This window comes from Gobius niger, assembly GCF_951799975.1.
Source record: "Gobius niger genome assembly, contig: SCAFFOLD_31, whole genome shotgun sequence".
NCBI lineage: Eukaryota > Metazoa > Chordata > Actinopteri > Gobiiformes > Gobiidae > Gobius > Gobius niger.
The window spans coordinates 238,148-250,296 of NW_027639303.1; the positions used below are offsets into that span (position 1 = coordinate 238,148).

The following is a 12,149-nucleotide window of genomic DNA, read 5'->3' on the forward strand; positions in this document are numbered from 1 at the left end:
ACTCGAGTAAACAGAAGTATTTAGTATTTCAACACGTGAAGAAGAACAGACTCTGACACAAGAGAAGAAGAACAGACTCTGACACAAGAGAAGAAGAACAGACTCTGACACAAGAGAAGAAGAACATACAATAATCCTCATGTAAACTTCTTTATCAGCACTTTCTCATCAGCCTCGTCCATGTTTTTTATTACAATTGAATAAAAACTGTTTTTTTACCGACTGAATAAACTTTACTCCGTGTTTAAAACAAAGAAACTGAAGCTCCTTTAACTGTTTAATGTGTAAAGTCATTAAAGTCTCTTCTCACGGTTTGTTCTGTGGTTTCTGTGATAAATACAGATGTTTGAGTCACAGTGAGTGACGGGTGAATCAGCCAATCACAGTGAAGCATGACAGAAACATCACTGTGATCTGAAACACTGCCTGATTATAGAGAAGCTTCAGGAGGTGACGTCACTCAGTACAGACGAAGACTCGAGAACCTTCACTGAACAGCGAGTCCACACAGACGTCTCCAGATGTTTCAGTCTGATATTTCTGACTTCCTGCTGGGCTTTTGCTTTTGAACATGGCAGAAGCAGAAACGGCTTCCGTATAACTACGAGATCATCCATTTAGGAAATAAATACATTTGGAAAACAGATTTTAATGACTACAACACTCCTTTGTATTTATTTATCTAATTCATATAATTCATTTGTTAATTTTAATCAAGTGTTTATTATTATCATTATTATTATTATTATTATTATTATTATTTATTTATTTATCTTTTTCCCCCCACTAATTTATTCATCTTTATGTATGTATTTATGTATTTATTTATTCATCTGAGTCCGTGAGTCCGTTTAGACTGCAGTCTGCCCCCTGGCGGCGGAGTTTAACACAGGCAGCTGTGAGGACACCTCAGTGCAGAGGACCCCGTGTGATGCTAATGAAGCTAACGGCGGCTAACCGAAGCTAAAGCAGCTAAAGCTAACAACAACAACAACACACGGAGCTCCGTCCCGAGGCTTCAGTGGAACATGGCGGAGCTGAAGCGGGAGATTCCGGAGCCTCTCAGGTCAGACTCAGGGTTTATTCAGGGTTTGTTTAAGGGTTTATTTAAGGGTTTGTTTTAGGGTTTGTTTAGGGGTTTATTCAGGGTTTGTTTAGGGGTTTGTTTTAGGGTTTATTCTGCTTCAGGCTCGTGAGGATGAAGCTGAGGATGTGTTAAAATCCTGTTAAAATCTCTCCAGTCGAATCTTAATGACATTATTCAAATGTTCAGCCGGTGAAAAGAACATCGTGTCTCTGATACATAATAACAACATAATAATAACATGATAATGAGACACAGAACAGAGAAACTGATGAAATATGAAATATAATATTCACATACTATATCATGAACTATAATAAAAAAAACATAATCTCATCCAACCAAGAACCACTTCTCACTGGACTTTGTTTACAAACTGTTCCAGACTCATTATAGTTTAGTTTCTTATAGTAAGACAGAAGGTTTAGTTTTACCTGCTTGACTAGTTTCGATCACTTCCTGTGATCTTCCTCAGAAGCGCCCCCTGGTGGTGGAGGTGTCGTGTCGTAGCAGCTTACATGGGTTCTGTTTCGTATGGGCTTTGCCCTCTACGGGCTTCGCTATTGGTTATAACCCGAGGCATCGCCTCGCGCCTGAGAGATTAAAACATCTACCCGCTCCAATCATACCAAGGTGATGGCACACCCACCTGGGGTATATAAACCCCCTCTGCCCACCGCTCATCTCCTTTTTTAACTCAGCGTTTGAGAGAGCAAGTTCTTATTAGAACTCACTTCTACGAGCACGTTCTTCTCAGAACGATACTTCGACTTACTTCAGGATCTTCTTGCCGCTTCTCCGCTCTAAGATGTCTTCACCTGCCGGTGTCGAGCTCCGTAGATGCGGCAAGTGTCCCTCCATCCTCCTCCCTGAAGACCAGCACGAGCTGTGCTTCCGCTGCCTCGGTTGGCGCCATACAGCGGAGGATGCTGACTGCCGGGCGTGCTTGGCGCTCTCCAGGGAAGAGCGCGAAAGCCGCTGCGGCTTCATGGGTCCAGGTTCACCGGGACGGCCAGCTCAGGACGCTGTGCCGTCGGATCAGGATCTGGCGCCTTCAACAGGCCCCGGGAGGAAGGATTGGAGTGAATATGATGAGGAAGATGATTGCCGCTGTTACGAGGAAGACGCTAACTCCATCTTCTCCGAGACGCCGTCAGAGGGTCAGGGGGATCGTTATCCTTTGGATTATCTCCCTGCGTTGTTTGCGTCTGCCGCGGACCGTATGCAGATTCCACTGCCCCCGTCTCAGTCTGCTGCTCCGGTGGAGGATTTCACGGAAGGCTTGGCTAGTCGTTCCCGCCGAAAACCTCGCCCTGTCGTGGTGTGCCCGGCTATGCCGCCTATCATGCACTTTGCTCAGCGCAAATGGGTTCATCCGCTCACGGCGAAACATCCTGCGCTGGGGTACGGGCCGTATTCCACGGTGCAGGATTGGACGTGGCGGTCCGGGGTCCCGCCGATTGATGACGGGGTCAGGATGTCCCTCCTTCCGTCCTCATCCCCTTGGCTGGGGGGTAAATCGTTGCTTCCCTCTGACAAGGACAAGCTAACGATGGCTGTCTTGGACCGCTGCTATGCTAACGCCGCTCAGGTAGTGGCGTTAGCATAGCAACATGGCTTTTCTGGCGGGCTCGCTGGATAAGCTCGTCCACGGGCGCACTGAGCTGGCCCTGGAGGAGCTTGAGGAGGTTCAGACTACAGTGGCGGCCTTCCTCCGCATGTCCCAGGCGTTCGCCATTGACGGTGGCCGGTCAATGGCAGCGGCTCAGGTGGGATCTCGTCACTTGTGGCTGGGGCTTTCCTCGTTGAAGGAGCAGGATAAGCGACAGCTACTGGATCTCCCTGTTTCCACGGCCTCGCTGTTTGGGCCCGACATCCAGGCGATGGTCGAGCGCCTCGATGCTGCTTCCAAAGCTTCCCAGCAGCTGGGTCCTCATCTCCGTCCCCAGTGGGACCGCCAGCGCTCTGAACAACGGCGGAGGTCTCAACGGCGCGAGCGCCACTTTCAGCCTCCGTCACCTCCGCGGAGACGCGACGCTCCGGGCTCATCCCAGACGACTCAGGCGCGCTCTCCGAGGCGGGACCAGCGGAGGGACCGTGGACCTGGACCAGCGCGTGGACGTCCGGGCGCTGTCACCAAGGGGGGGAAGCAGGGGCGGTTTGCTTTCAATAAAGGCCATGCTTCGGCCCGTTACATTGTAAAAGAGCATGCTTCGCCTCTTATTCCCAGCGGAGACGCGCTGAGAGCGTCTACTGGTTGTATGTCTTCTACACCTTTTGCTGCTTTTCGCAGCGCGCCACGTAAACGTATTCTCCTACCAGACCGTACGGAGGATGCGTCACGGCGGCCGGCACCTATGACCCATCCGCGGGGCGGCGGTGCGGCCTCGGTTAAAGAGTACAGCGCTTCACGGTCTGCCTCGAAACCCCCTATTGGCAATAGGCGGGACGGCTCCCGGGCTGTGCGGGGAGATGAGACGGGTCAGTCTAAGAGGCATAGGTCTTCTCTAGGCTGCACGCTTTCCTTGCCCGCAGCGGCGCCGTTGTCCGGGGACCCGGGTTTGGGACCCCCGCGGCCCTTTTCGGCAGGGCCCCCCGCGTCCTCCCCCGCAGGCCGGGGTGGAGGTGGGCGGGCCCGCTCCGTTTCTACTCTCCGGGCCGGTGAGGCCCGTGACAGAGTTTTACCACGAGTGGAGAAGCCTGGGGCTTCTCTCCACTCCCTGGTTAGACAGGACGCCTCGCAGGGGCTACGTGTTGCAGTTCGCTCGAAGACCGCCGCCTTTCAACGGGATCCTCAGGACGAGGCTCCAGGGTCAGGCGGAGGCCGCGGTCATCGAAGAGGAAGTAGTCTCGCTGCTGCGGCGCGGGGCTATAGCAGAGGTGGCTTCAGACGCGGTGGGAAAGGGATTGTACTCCCCATATTTCCTAGTCCCCAAGAAGAGCGGAGGTGTGCGTCCGATTTTGGACCTGCGCGTCCTGAACCACTGTATCGCGGAACGGCCTTTTCACATGCTGACAGTCAGGCAGCTCCTGGAGTGCGTCAGACCAGGCGACTGGATGACATCTGTGGACCTCACAGACGCATACTTCCATGTTCCTATTGTGTCGGAACACAGGAAGTTTCTGCGCTTTGCAGTGGGGGAGAAGTGCTACGAATATCACCGCCTCCCCTTCGGTTATTCACTGGCCCCGCGCACGTTCTCCAAGTGTGTGGAGGCAGCACTGGAGCCGCTCCGTCGTCAGGGTATCCGAGTTCTTACTTACATCGACGACTGGCTCATCCTGGCCTCCTCTCGGCAGGAGGCGCAGACTCACACAATGGCTCTGTTGGAACACATCTCGACTGGGCTTTGTGGTCAACCTGGAGAAGAGTGTGCTGTACCCCATCCAGCGTGTGACGTATCTGGGCCTACAGCTGGACTCCAGGAGCATGCGCGCCTCCCTCTCGGCCGCGAGGATGGAGGCGCTGTGGACGCTGGGGAGGGCGGTCTTGGACGAGCTACGGGTACCGTCCCAGTCCATTCGCTCCCTATTGGGCATGATGGCTGCCGCTCACCCTGTGGTTCAGTTGGGTCTACTCCACATGAGGGGCCTCCAGCGGTGGTTTGGTCGCCTCAGGCTGCACCCAGTGCGGGACAGGAGGAAGGTTGTGGTAGTCCCTCCGTCCGCGCGGAACGATGTGGAATACTGGCTGGCTCCAGACCGTCTCTTCCTGGGGGTTCGGCTGGGGTGCGTTCCTCATTACACAGAGGTGTTCACGGACGCGTCTCTGACCGGTTGGGGCGGAGTACTTGGACGGTGCTCCACCGGGGGGACGTGGGAGTCACCTTTGGGGCATAACAATCTCTTGGAGATGGAGAGATGCAGAGAACGCACAGTGCCCACTTTGGTTCTCGCTCAGGTGGGCAGACGCCCCTCCACTCGGGGTGGACGCCTTGGCCCATCGGCCGTGGCCCACGGGTCTCTTGTATGCGTTTCCGCCGGTTCGCCTCATACCTCCTCTGCTGCACAGGGTGAGGACGGAGGGGTTGGTCATTCTGATTGTGGCCCCAGACAGTCCGAGCGCCAGGTGGTACCCGGACCTGGTGGGGATGGTGGTGGACGGCCCCTGGCCTCTACCGGACAGAGTGGACACGTTGGTTCAGGTGGAGGGGGCTCTGCACTCCCGCCCAGTGTTGGGACACAGGCTCTTGGTTTGGAAGCTGAGAGGGGGAAGTTGTTGCGTTTAGGCCTTCCCTCTCCGGTGGTGGCCACCATTCAGGGTGCGCGTGCGCCGTCCACAACGCGAGCATACAGCGCTCGCTGGCGGCTCTTCGAGGAATGGTGTTCAGACAGGGCACTTGATCCCACTTCTTGCCCAATACGGGGAATATTGGAATTCCTGCAGTTCCTCTTGGATAGAGGGCGTGCTGCCGCCACTCTGGGGGTGTTTGCGGCAGCCATTACGACCGGCCACGTGGGGTTTGGCCACCTCACGGCGAGGAGCCATCCCCTGGTCAAGCGTTTTTTGCGCGGTGCACGGAGGCTGAGACCGCCTGTGCGATGTACTTCGCCCTCATGGGACCTTCAGGTGGTTTTGGAGGGTTTGTCTGGCCCTCCTTTTGAGCCCCTGGACAGGTCAGACCTTAGTTGTCTATCGTTTAAGACGGCGCTTCTCTTGGCTCTGGTCTCTGCCAAGAGGGCGGGGGACCTGACTGCGTTGTCGGTGCATCCTTCCTGCATGTCCTTCAGTGAGGATGGGGGCCTGCTGGAGATGTGGCCTAATCCGGCTTTTCAGCCCAAGATCGTCACTTCTTCTTTCAGGTCTAGGGTTATCAGGATTAGGCCCTTCTCCCCCCCCCCCACATGCGTCTGTGGAGGATGAGAGGCGGCACCTGCTGTGCCCGATTCGGGCCCTGCGTTGCTATTTGGACCGTTCAGCGACGTTCAGGCGATCGGACCAGGTATTTGTGGGTTTTGGAGCCAAGTGCAAGGGTGCCCCACTTTCCACCCAACGGTTGGCTCATTGGGTCTGTCATGCCATTCGTATGGCATACGAGGCTCGAGGCCGTCCTGTTCCTAGCGTCGTCAGGGCCCACTCTACACGAGGGGTGGCTGCCTCTACGGCGTTGTTCAGAGGGGTGTCGGAAGAGGATGTTTGCCTGGCGGCTTCTTGGTCATCCTCGTCAACCTTCGCCCGCTCGTACTTAATGGACGTCGCTTCTGGGTCGCTCGCTCATTCGGTTTTGAGCGGTGGCCGTGTTTAGTGTGTAGTTTGCTGCCCAGTACAGGTGCTCTTGGGAGAGGCTGCCTGTTGGGCGTGGAGGTGCGGGCGCTCTTGGGAGAGGCGGCCTGTGCACCTTCACCATCTTCTTGTCGGTTGTGAGTACGTGTGTGCTCTTGGGAGAGGCGGCACACGTACTCTGCGTTGTTGTGGTGGCATAGGCGCTCTTGGGAGAGGCAGCCGTTATGCTTCCTTCTATATATAGGGCTTTAGGTGCCTTGGTGCTCTGGAGGAGCAGCTCGAGGCCCTTGCTCTTATTGCCCATGGGTGCGTCTAGTTAGTGACACTGACTTCATGACGTTGTCCTGGGTGCGCTCCAATCATGGGCCGTTTGTGCCTGCTGGGAGTACATTCATCCCTACGACCTTCGCGCAGGTTTTTAACCAATAGCGAAGCCCGTAGAGGGCGAAGCCTGTAGAGGGCGAAGCCCATACGAAACAGAAATGACAGTTACTAAACGTAACTATAGTTCTGTGAGTATGGGCGTAGCCCTCTACCTGCACGCCCAGCAGGCCCATCCTGTCTCCTATGGCTGAGTTTCAAAGGAGATGAGCGGTGGGCAGAGGGGGTTTATATACCCCAGGTGGGTGTGCCATCACCTTGGTATGATTGGAGCGGGTAGATGTTTTAATCTCTCAGGCGCGAGGCGATGCCTCGGGTTATAACCAATAGCGAAGCCCGTAGAGGGCTACGCCCATACTCACAGAACTATAGTTACGTTTAGTAACTGTCATTTTTCCAGTCAGTAGGGAGAGCTTGCGCCCCCTACTGACTGGCGCCTTCTCCAGGACGGTCCCAGGTGTGTGATAAGGTGTAGCTCCCTCGTCCCGGTTCATAGATGTTGATGTTTCCTGATCTCGATGCTTATCTGATCTGATGGAAAATATATGTAAGCTGCTACGACACGACACCTCCACCACCAGGGGGCGCTTCTGAGGAAGATCACAGGAAGTGATCGAAACTAGTCAAGCAGGTAAAACTAAACCTTTCTGTCTTACTATAAGAAACTAAACCATAATAGCCTTAACCTAAGACAGTATGAACCTTCTACAAAGAGTTCCAGACCCAGGACACTCTGAGGGTCATGTCTCTGTGTCCTGGTCTCTCTGAGGGACATGTCTCTGTGCCTCATTATCAGCTGTCAGGACCTGGTTCTATCACGTGAGAACAGTTATTTGGAAATCGCCAAAGCAGACACTGGAGATAGAAGTCGTCTCAAAGATAAGGCTTTTATTGCCATTGTTCCAGTTACAAAGCAGGAGAACCAGCTGGTGCTTCAGAGAAAGAGAAGAAGTGAAGTCCAGACCTCTGTTCACAGTCTCTTTTATCCTAGTCTTGCACTTCTCTGCACAGAGAGGGTGAGGCCTATCAGTGAGTCAGTTGTTTGTGTCTATGTGTTTGTATATTATCTGTACTTCTTGTTATGTTCAGAGTGATTACGGTGTGGACCATCAGCTGATCTCAGAGACATGGTCTTCTTGTTCTGTCGCGTGTGAGCACAGCCTGAGTCAGAGGTTCAGGTTTCGTTATAATCCTCACTCAGCTGTGACTCTGTTTCTGTTCAGGTCCGGTGTTAAAGACGAGCCCGAGTCGCCGTCCATCAAAGACGAGCCGGAGTTTCATTTCCACCTGGTCACGGTGAAAACAGAGGACGAGGAGGACGAGCGAGAGCCGGAGGAGAGACATGCAGCAGCAGGAGCGAGCCGACCTTCCAGCTGCTCAGGTCCACACTCACACAGAGAGCGAGAGCCGGAGGAGAGACATGCAGCAGCGGGAGCGAGCCGACCCTTCAGCTGCTCAGGTCCACACTCACACAGAGAGCGAGAGCCGGAGGAGAGACATGCAGCAGCGGGAGCGAGCCGACCTTCCAGCTGCTCAGGTCCACACTCACACAGAGAGCGAGAGCCGGAGGAGAGACATGCAGCAGCGGGAGCGAGCCGACCCTTCAGCTGCTCAGGTCCACTCACACACAGAGAGCGAGAGCCGGAGGAGAGACATGCAGCAGCGGGAGCGAGCCGACCCTTCAGCTGCTCAGGTCCACTCACACACAGAGAGCGAGAGCCGGAGGAGAGACATGCAGCAGCGGGAGCGGATCCACTCACACACAGAGAGGATCCGGCCGACCACAGGTGGGGACGTCACGAGTTTATGAAGGGAGACTTTTCAGGCTCACGTTCACAGAAAAGCTGCAAAAATGACCTGAAAGTTCATGAAGTTGATACAAATGTTTTATAGTTTGTTTTTCCCACAAGCGTTCGACTTAAAACATCCTAAAGGATAAAATAGCTTCATTCCATTTCTTGAAGTAAAATCAGGTGTAGCTCCTTTAAAGAGACTAGAGGCAAGTTGGCCATTTTATACTCACTGCTGCCACCTCAGGTCATACGTGTAACTGGATTTCAGAGGCAGATGTGGTGAACAGGTCTGAGCTCAGTCGACACACGAGGACATGGAGGAACATGCGGGGGGGGGGGGGGGGGGGGGTACTTCGTCTTAAAGGGGGGTATTCTGCAAACTGGACTTTTTCCAGCTTTCTATCCTGTTATTCTGTCACTCCCTCATTAAAAACATGGCTGAAGTGTTGCCTTGGCACATTCACGTATTTCTGAGTAATCTGTACAAACTCTGATGGCGGCCATTTTAGGGATAGGTTTTTGTCACATTTTTGTAGAATTTTTGTCATTTTTTTGTCATTTTTTTGTCATTTTTTTGTCATTTTTTTGTCTATTTTTGTCATTTTTTGTCACTTTTTTGTCACTTTTTTGTTGATTTTTTGTTGATTTTTTGTTGAATTTTTGTCATTTTTTTTGTTGATTTTTTGTCATTTTTTTGTCATTTTTTTGTCACATTTTTGTTGAATTTTTGGCTGATGGCGGCCATTTTAGGGATAGGTTTGCCTGAGTCCTCCTAGGAACGCCCCCACCTCCTGGAGACGCCTCCGAGCTTTGGTCACCAGCCGAGTAACCAACCACTGCTCCTCAGCAGAACCCCCTCCCCACTGATGCCACAGACAGCGTGTGGAGGGGGCGTGTCTAAAGGCTCAGAGGTTCTTAAAGAGACAGAGGCCTATTTCAAGACATTCACTACAGCCATTTTGAGAGAGACATTTTATACAAGGCAGTTATTCTAATTTACTGCATTTACAGACCAACAGAAGGTTTGTCATCATTGTAGTGTGATATAGACTGGTGCTATGGGACTGACAAAAGCAGAACACCCCCTCTTTAAAGCAGAACACCCCCTCTTTAAAGCAGAACACGCCCTCTTTAAAGCAGAACACCCCCTCTTTAAAGCAGAACACCCCCTCTTTAAAGCAGAACACGCCCTCTTTAAAGCAGAACACCCCCTCTTTAAAGCAGAACACCCCCTCTTTAAAGCAGAACACCCCCTCTTTAAAGGTGTATTGGTTTATTTGGGTCAGAGCGTGTAAATGAACACGCCACACCAGATTTCAGCCTTGGGTTCATTTCCATCCGTCGTCCTCCATGTGCACTCTCAAACACACTGTCATTCCTCCTGCCCTGTTGTACATGTTTTAGTGTTGATGACGGCTCTAACCTTGTCATCCTTGACCACAGGCCTTTCAGCTGCTCAGGTCCACACTCAGACAGAGAGGATCAGACTGACGGCCCTGGGGCTCCTCCCCCTGACGGCCCTGAGGCTCCTCCCCCTGGCGGCCCTGAGGCTCCTCCCCCTGACCACAGGCCTTTCAGCTGCTCCGCCTGTGGGAAGTGGTTCCGCTGTAACGCAGACCTGCAGCGCCACCTGCCTGTGCACACGGGCGCTCGTCCTCACGGCTGCTCCGTCTGCGAGCGCAGCTTCAAACACAAGTCCGACCTGAGCCGCCACTGCCGCCTGGTGCACGGCTCGCCTGCGCAGACGCCCGACTGCGCAGACGCCTTCAGCTGCTCCGTCTGCGACAAGACGTTCAAGCAGCGCTCGGACCTGACGCGGCACCAGCGCGGGAAACACCACCTGTGCCCCGTCTGCGAGCGAGGCTTCAAGAGGAAGCTGAGGCTGAAGGAACATCTGCAGCTGCACGTGGAGGACGGAGACATGGACCAGGAGGAGCTGAGGAGGACGGTCAACGCGGAGACCAACGCCAAGAGGTTAGAGACCAGAGACCAAGAGGTTAGAGACCAACGCCAAGAGGTTAGAGACCAGAGACCAAGAGGTTAGAGACCAACGCCAAGAGGTTAGAGACCAGAGACCAAGAGGTTAGAGACCAACGCCAAGAGGTTAGACCAACACCAAGAGGTTAGAGACAAACACCAAGAGGTTAGACCAACGCCAAGAGGTTAGAGACCAACACCAAGAGGTTAGAGACCAACACCAAGAGGTTAGAGACCAGAGACCAAGAGGTTAGAGACCAACGCCAAGAGGTTAGACCAACACCAAGAGGTTAGAGACCAACACCAAGAGGTTAGAGACCAACACCAAGAGGTTAGAGACCAACACCAAGAGGTTAGAGACCAACACCAAGAGGTTAGACCAACACCAAGAGGTTAGAGACAAACACCAAGAGGTTAGACCAACGCCAAGAGGTTAGAGACAAACACCAAGAGGTTAGAGACCAACACCAAGAGGTTAGAGACCAACGCCAAGAGGTTAGAGACCAACACCAAGAGGTTAGAGACAAACACCAAGAGGTTAGACCAACGCCAAGAGGTTAGAGACAAACACCAAGAGGTTAGAGACAAACACCAAGAGGTTAGAGACCAACGCCAAGAGGTTAGAGACCAACACCAAGAGGTTAGAGACCAACACCAAGAGGTTAGACCAACACCAAGAGGTTAGAGACAAACACCAAGAGGTTAGACCAACGCCAAGAGGTTAGACCAACACCAAGAGGTTAGAGACAAACACCAAGAGGTTAGACCAACACCAAGAGGTTAGACCAACACCAAGAGGTTAGAGACAAACACCAAGAGGTTAGAGACCAACGCCAAGAGGTTAGACCAACACCAAGAGGTTAGACCAACACCAAGAGGTTAGACCAACACCAAGAGGTTAGACCAACACCAAGAGGTTAGAGACCAACGCCAAGAGGTTAGAGACCAACACCAAGAGGTTAGAGACGAACGCCAAGAGGTTAGACCAACACCAAGAGGTTAGACCAACACCAAGAGGTTAGAGACCAACACCAAGAGGTTAGAGACCAACGCCAAGAGGTTAGAGACCAACACCCAGAGGTTAGAGACCAGAGACCAAGAGGTTAGACCAACACCAAGAGGTTAGAGACCAACGCCGAGAGGTTAGAGACGAACGCCAAGAGGTTAGACCAACAGCAAGAGGTTAGACCAACACCAAGAGGTTAGAGACCAACACCAAGAGGTTAGAGACCAACACCAAGAGGTTAGAGACCAACACCAAGAGGTTAGACCAACACCAAGAGGTTAGAGACCGACACCAAGAGGTTAGACCAACACCAAGAGGTTAGACCAACACCAAGAGGTTAGACCAACACCAAGAGGTTAGACCAACACCAAGAGGTTAGACCAACACCAAGAGGTTAGAGACCAACACCAAGAGGTTAGAGACCAACACCAAGAGGTTAGACCAACACCAAGAGGTTAGAGACCAACACCAAGAGGTTAGACCAACACCAAGAGGTTAGACCAACACCAAGAGGTTAGAGACCAACACCAAGAGGTTAGAGACCAACACCAAGAGGTTAGAGACCAGAGACCAAGAGGTTAGACCAACACCAAGAGGTTAGACCAACACCAAGAGGTTAGAGACCAACACCAAGAGGTTAGAGACCAACACCAAGAGGTTAGACCAACAGCAAGAGGTTAGACC

General features: G+C 52.8%; 1 protein-coding gene across 1 annotated transcript in view; it reads left to right on the forward strand.

The window, feature by feature from the left end:
* Positions 1–977: 977 nt before the first annotated feature.
* LOC306982600 (uncharacterized protein) overlaps positions 978–12,149 on the forward strand; it is a gene marked incomplete at its 3' end in the record, with an annotated part of 48,482 nt that continues 37,310 nt past the window's right edge. Inside the window, exons 1-3 of the mRNA XM_079583068.1 lie at positions 978–1,066; positions 7,913–8,304; positions 9,943–10,456. Coding sequence (XP_079439194.1) covers positions 1,029–1,066; positions 7,913–8,304; positions 9,943–10,456 — 944 coding nt within the window. The 5' untranslated portion in view covers positions 978–1,028. The remainder of the gene's footprint in view (positions 1,067–7,912; positions 8,305–9,942; positions 10,457–12,149) is intronic.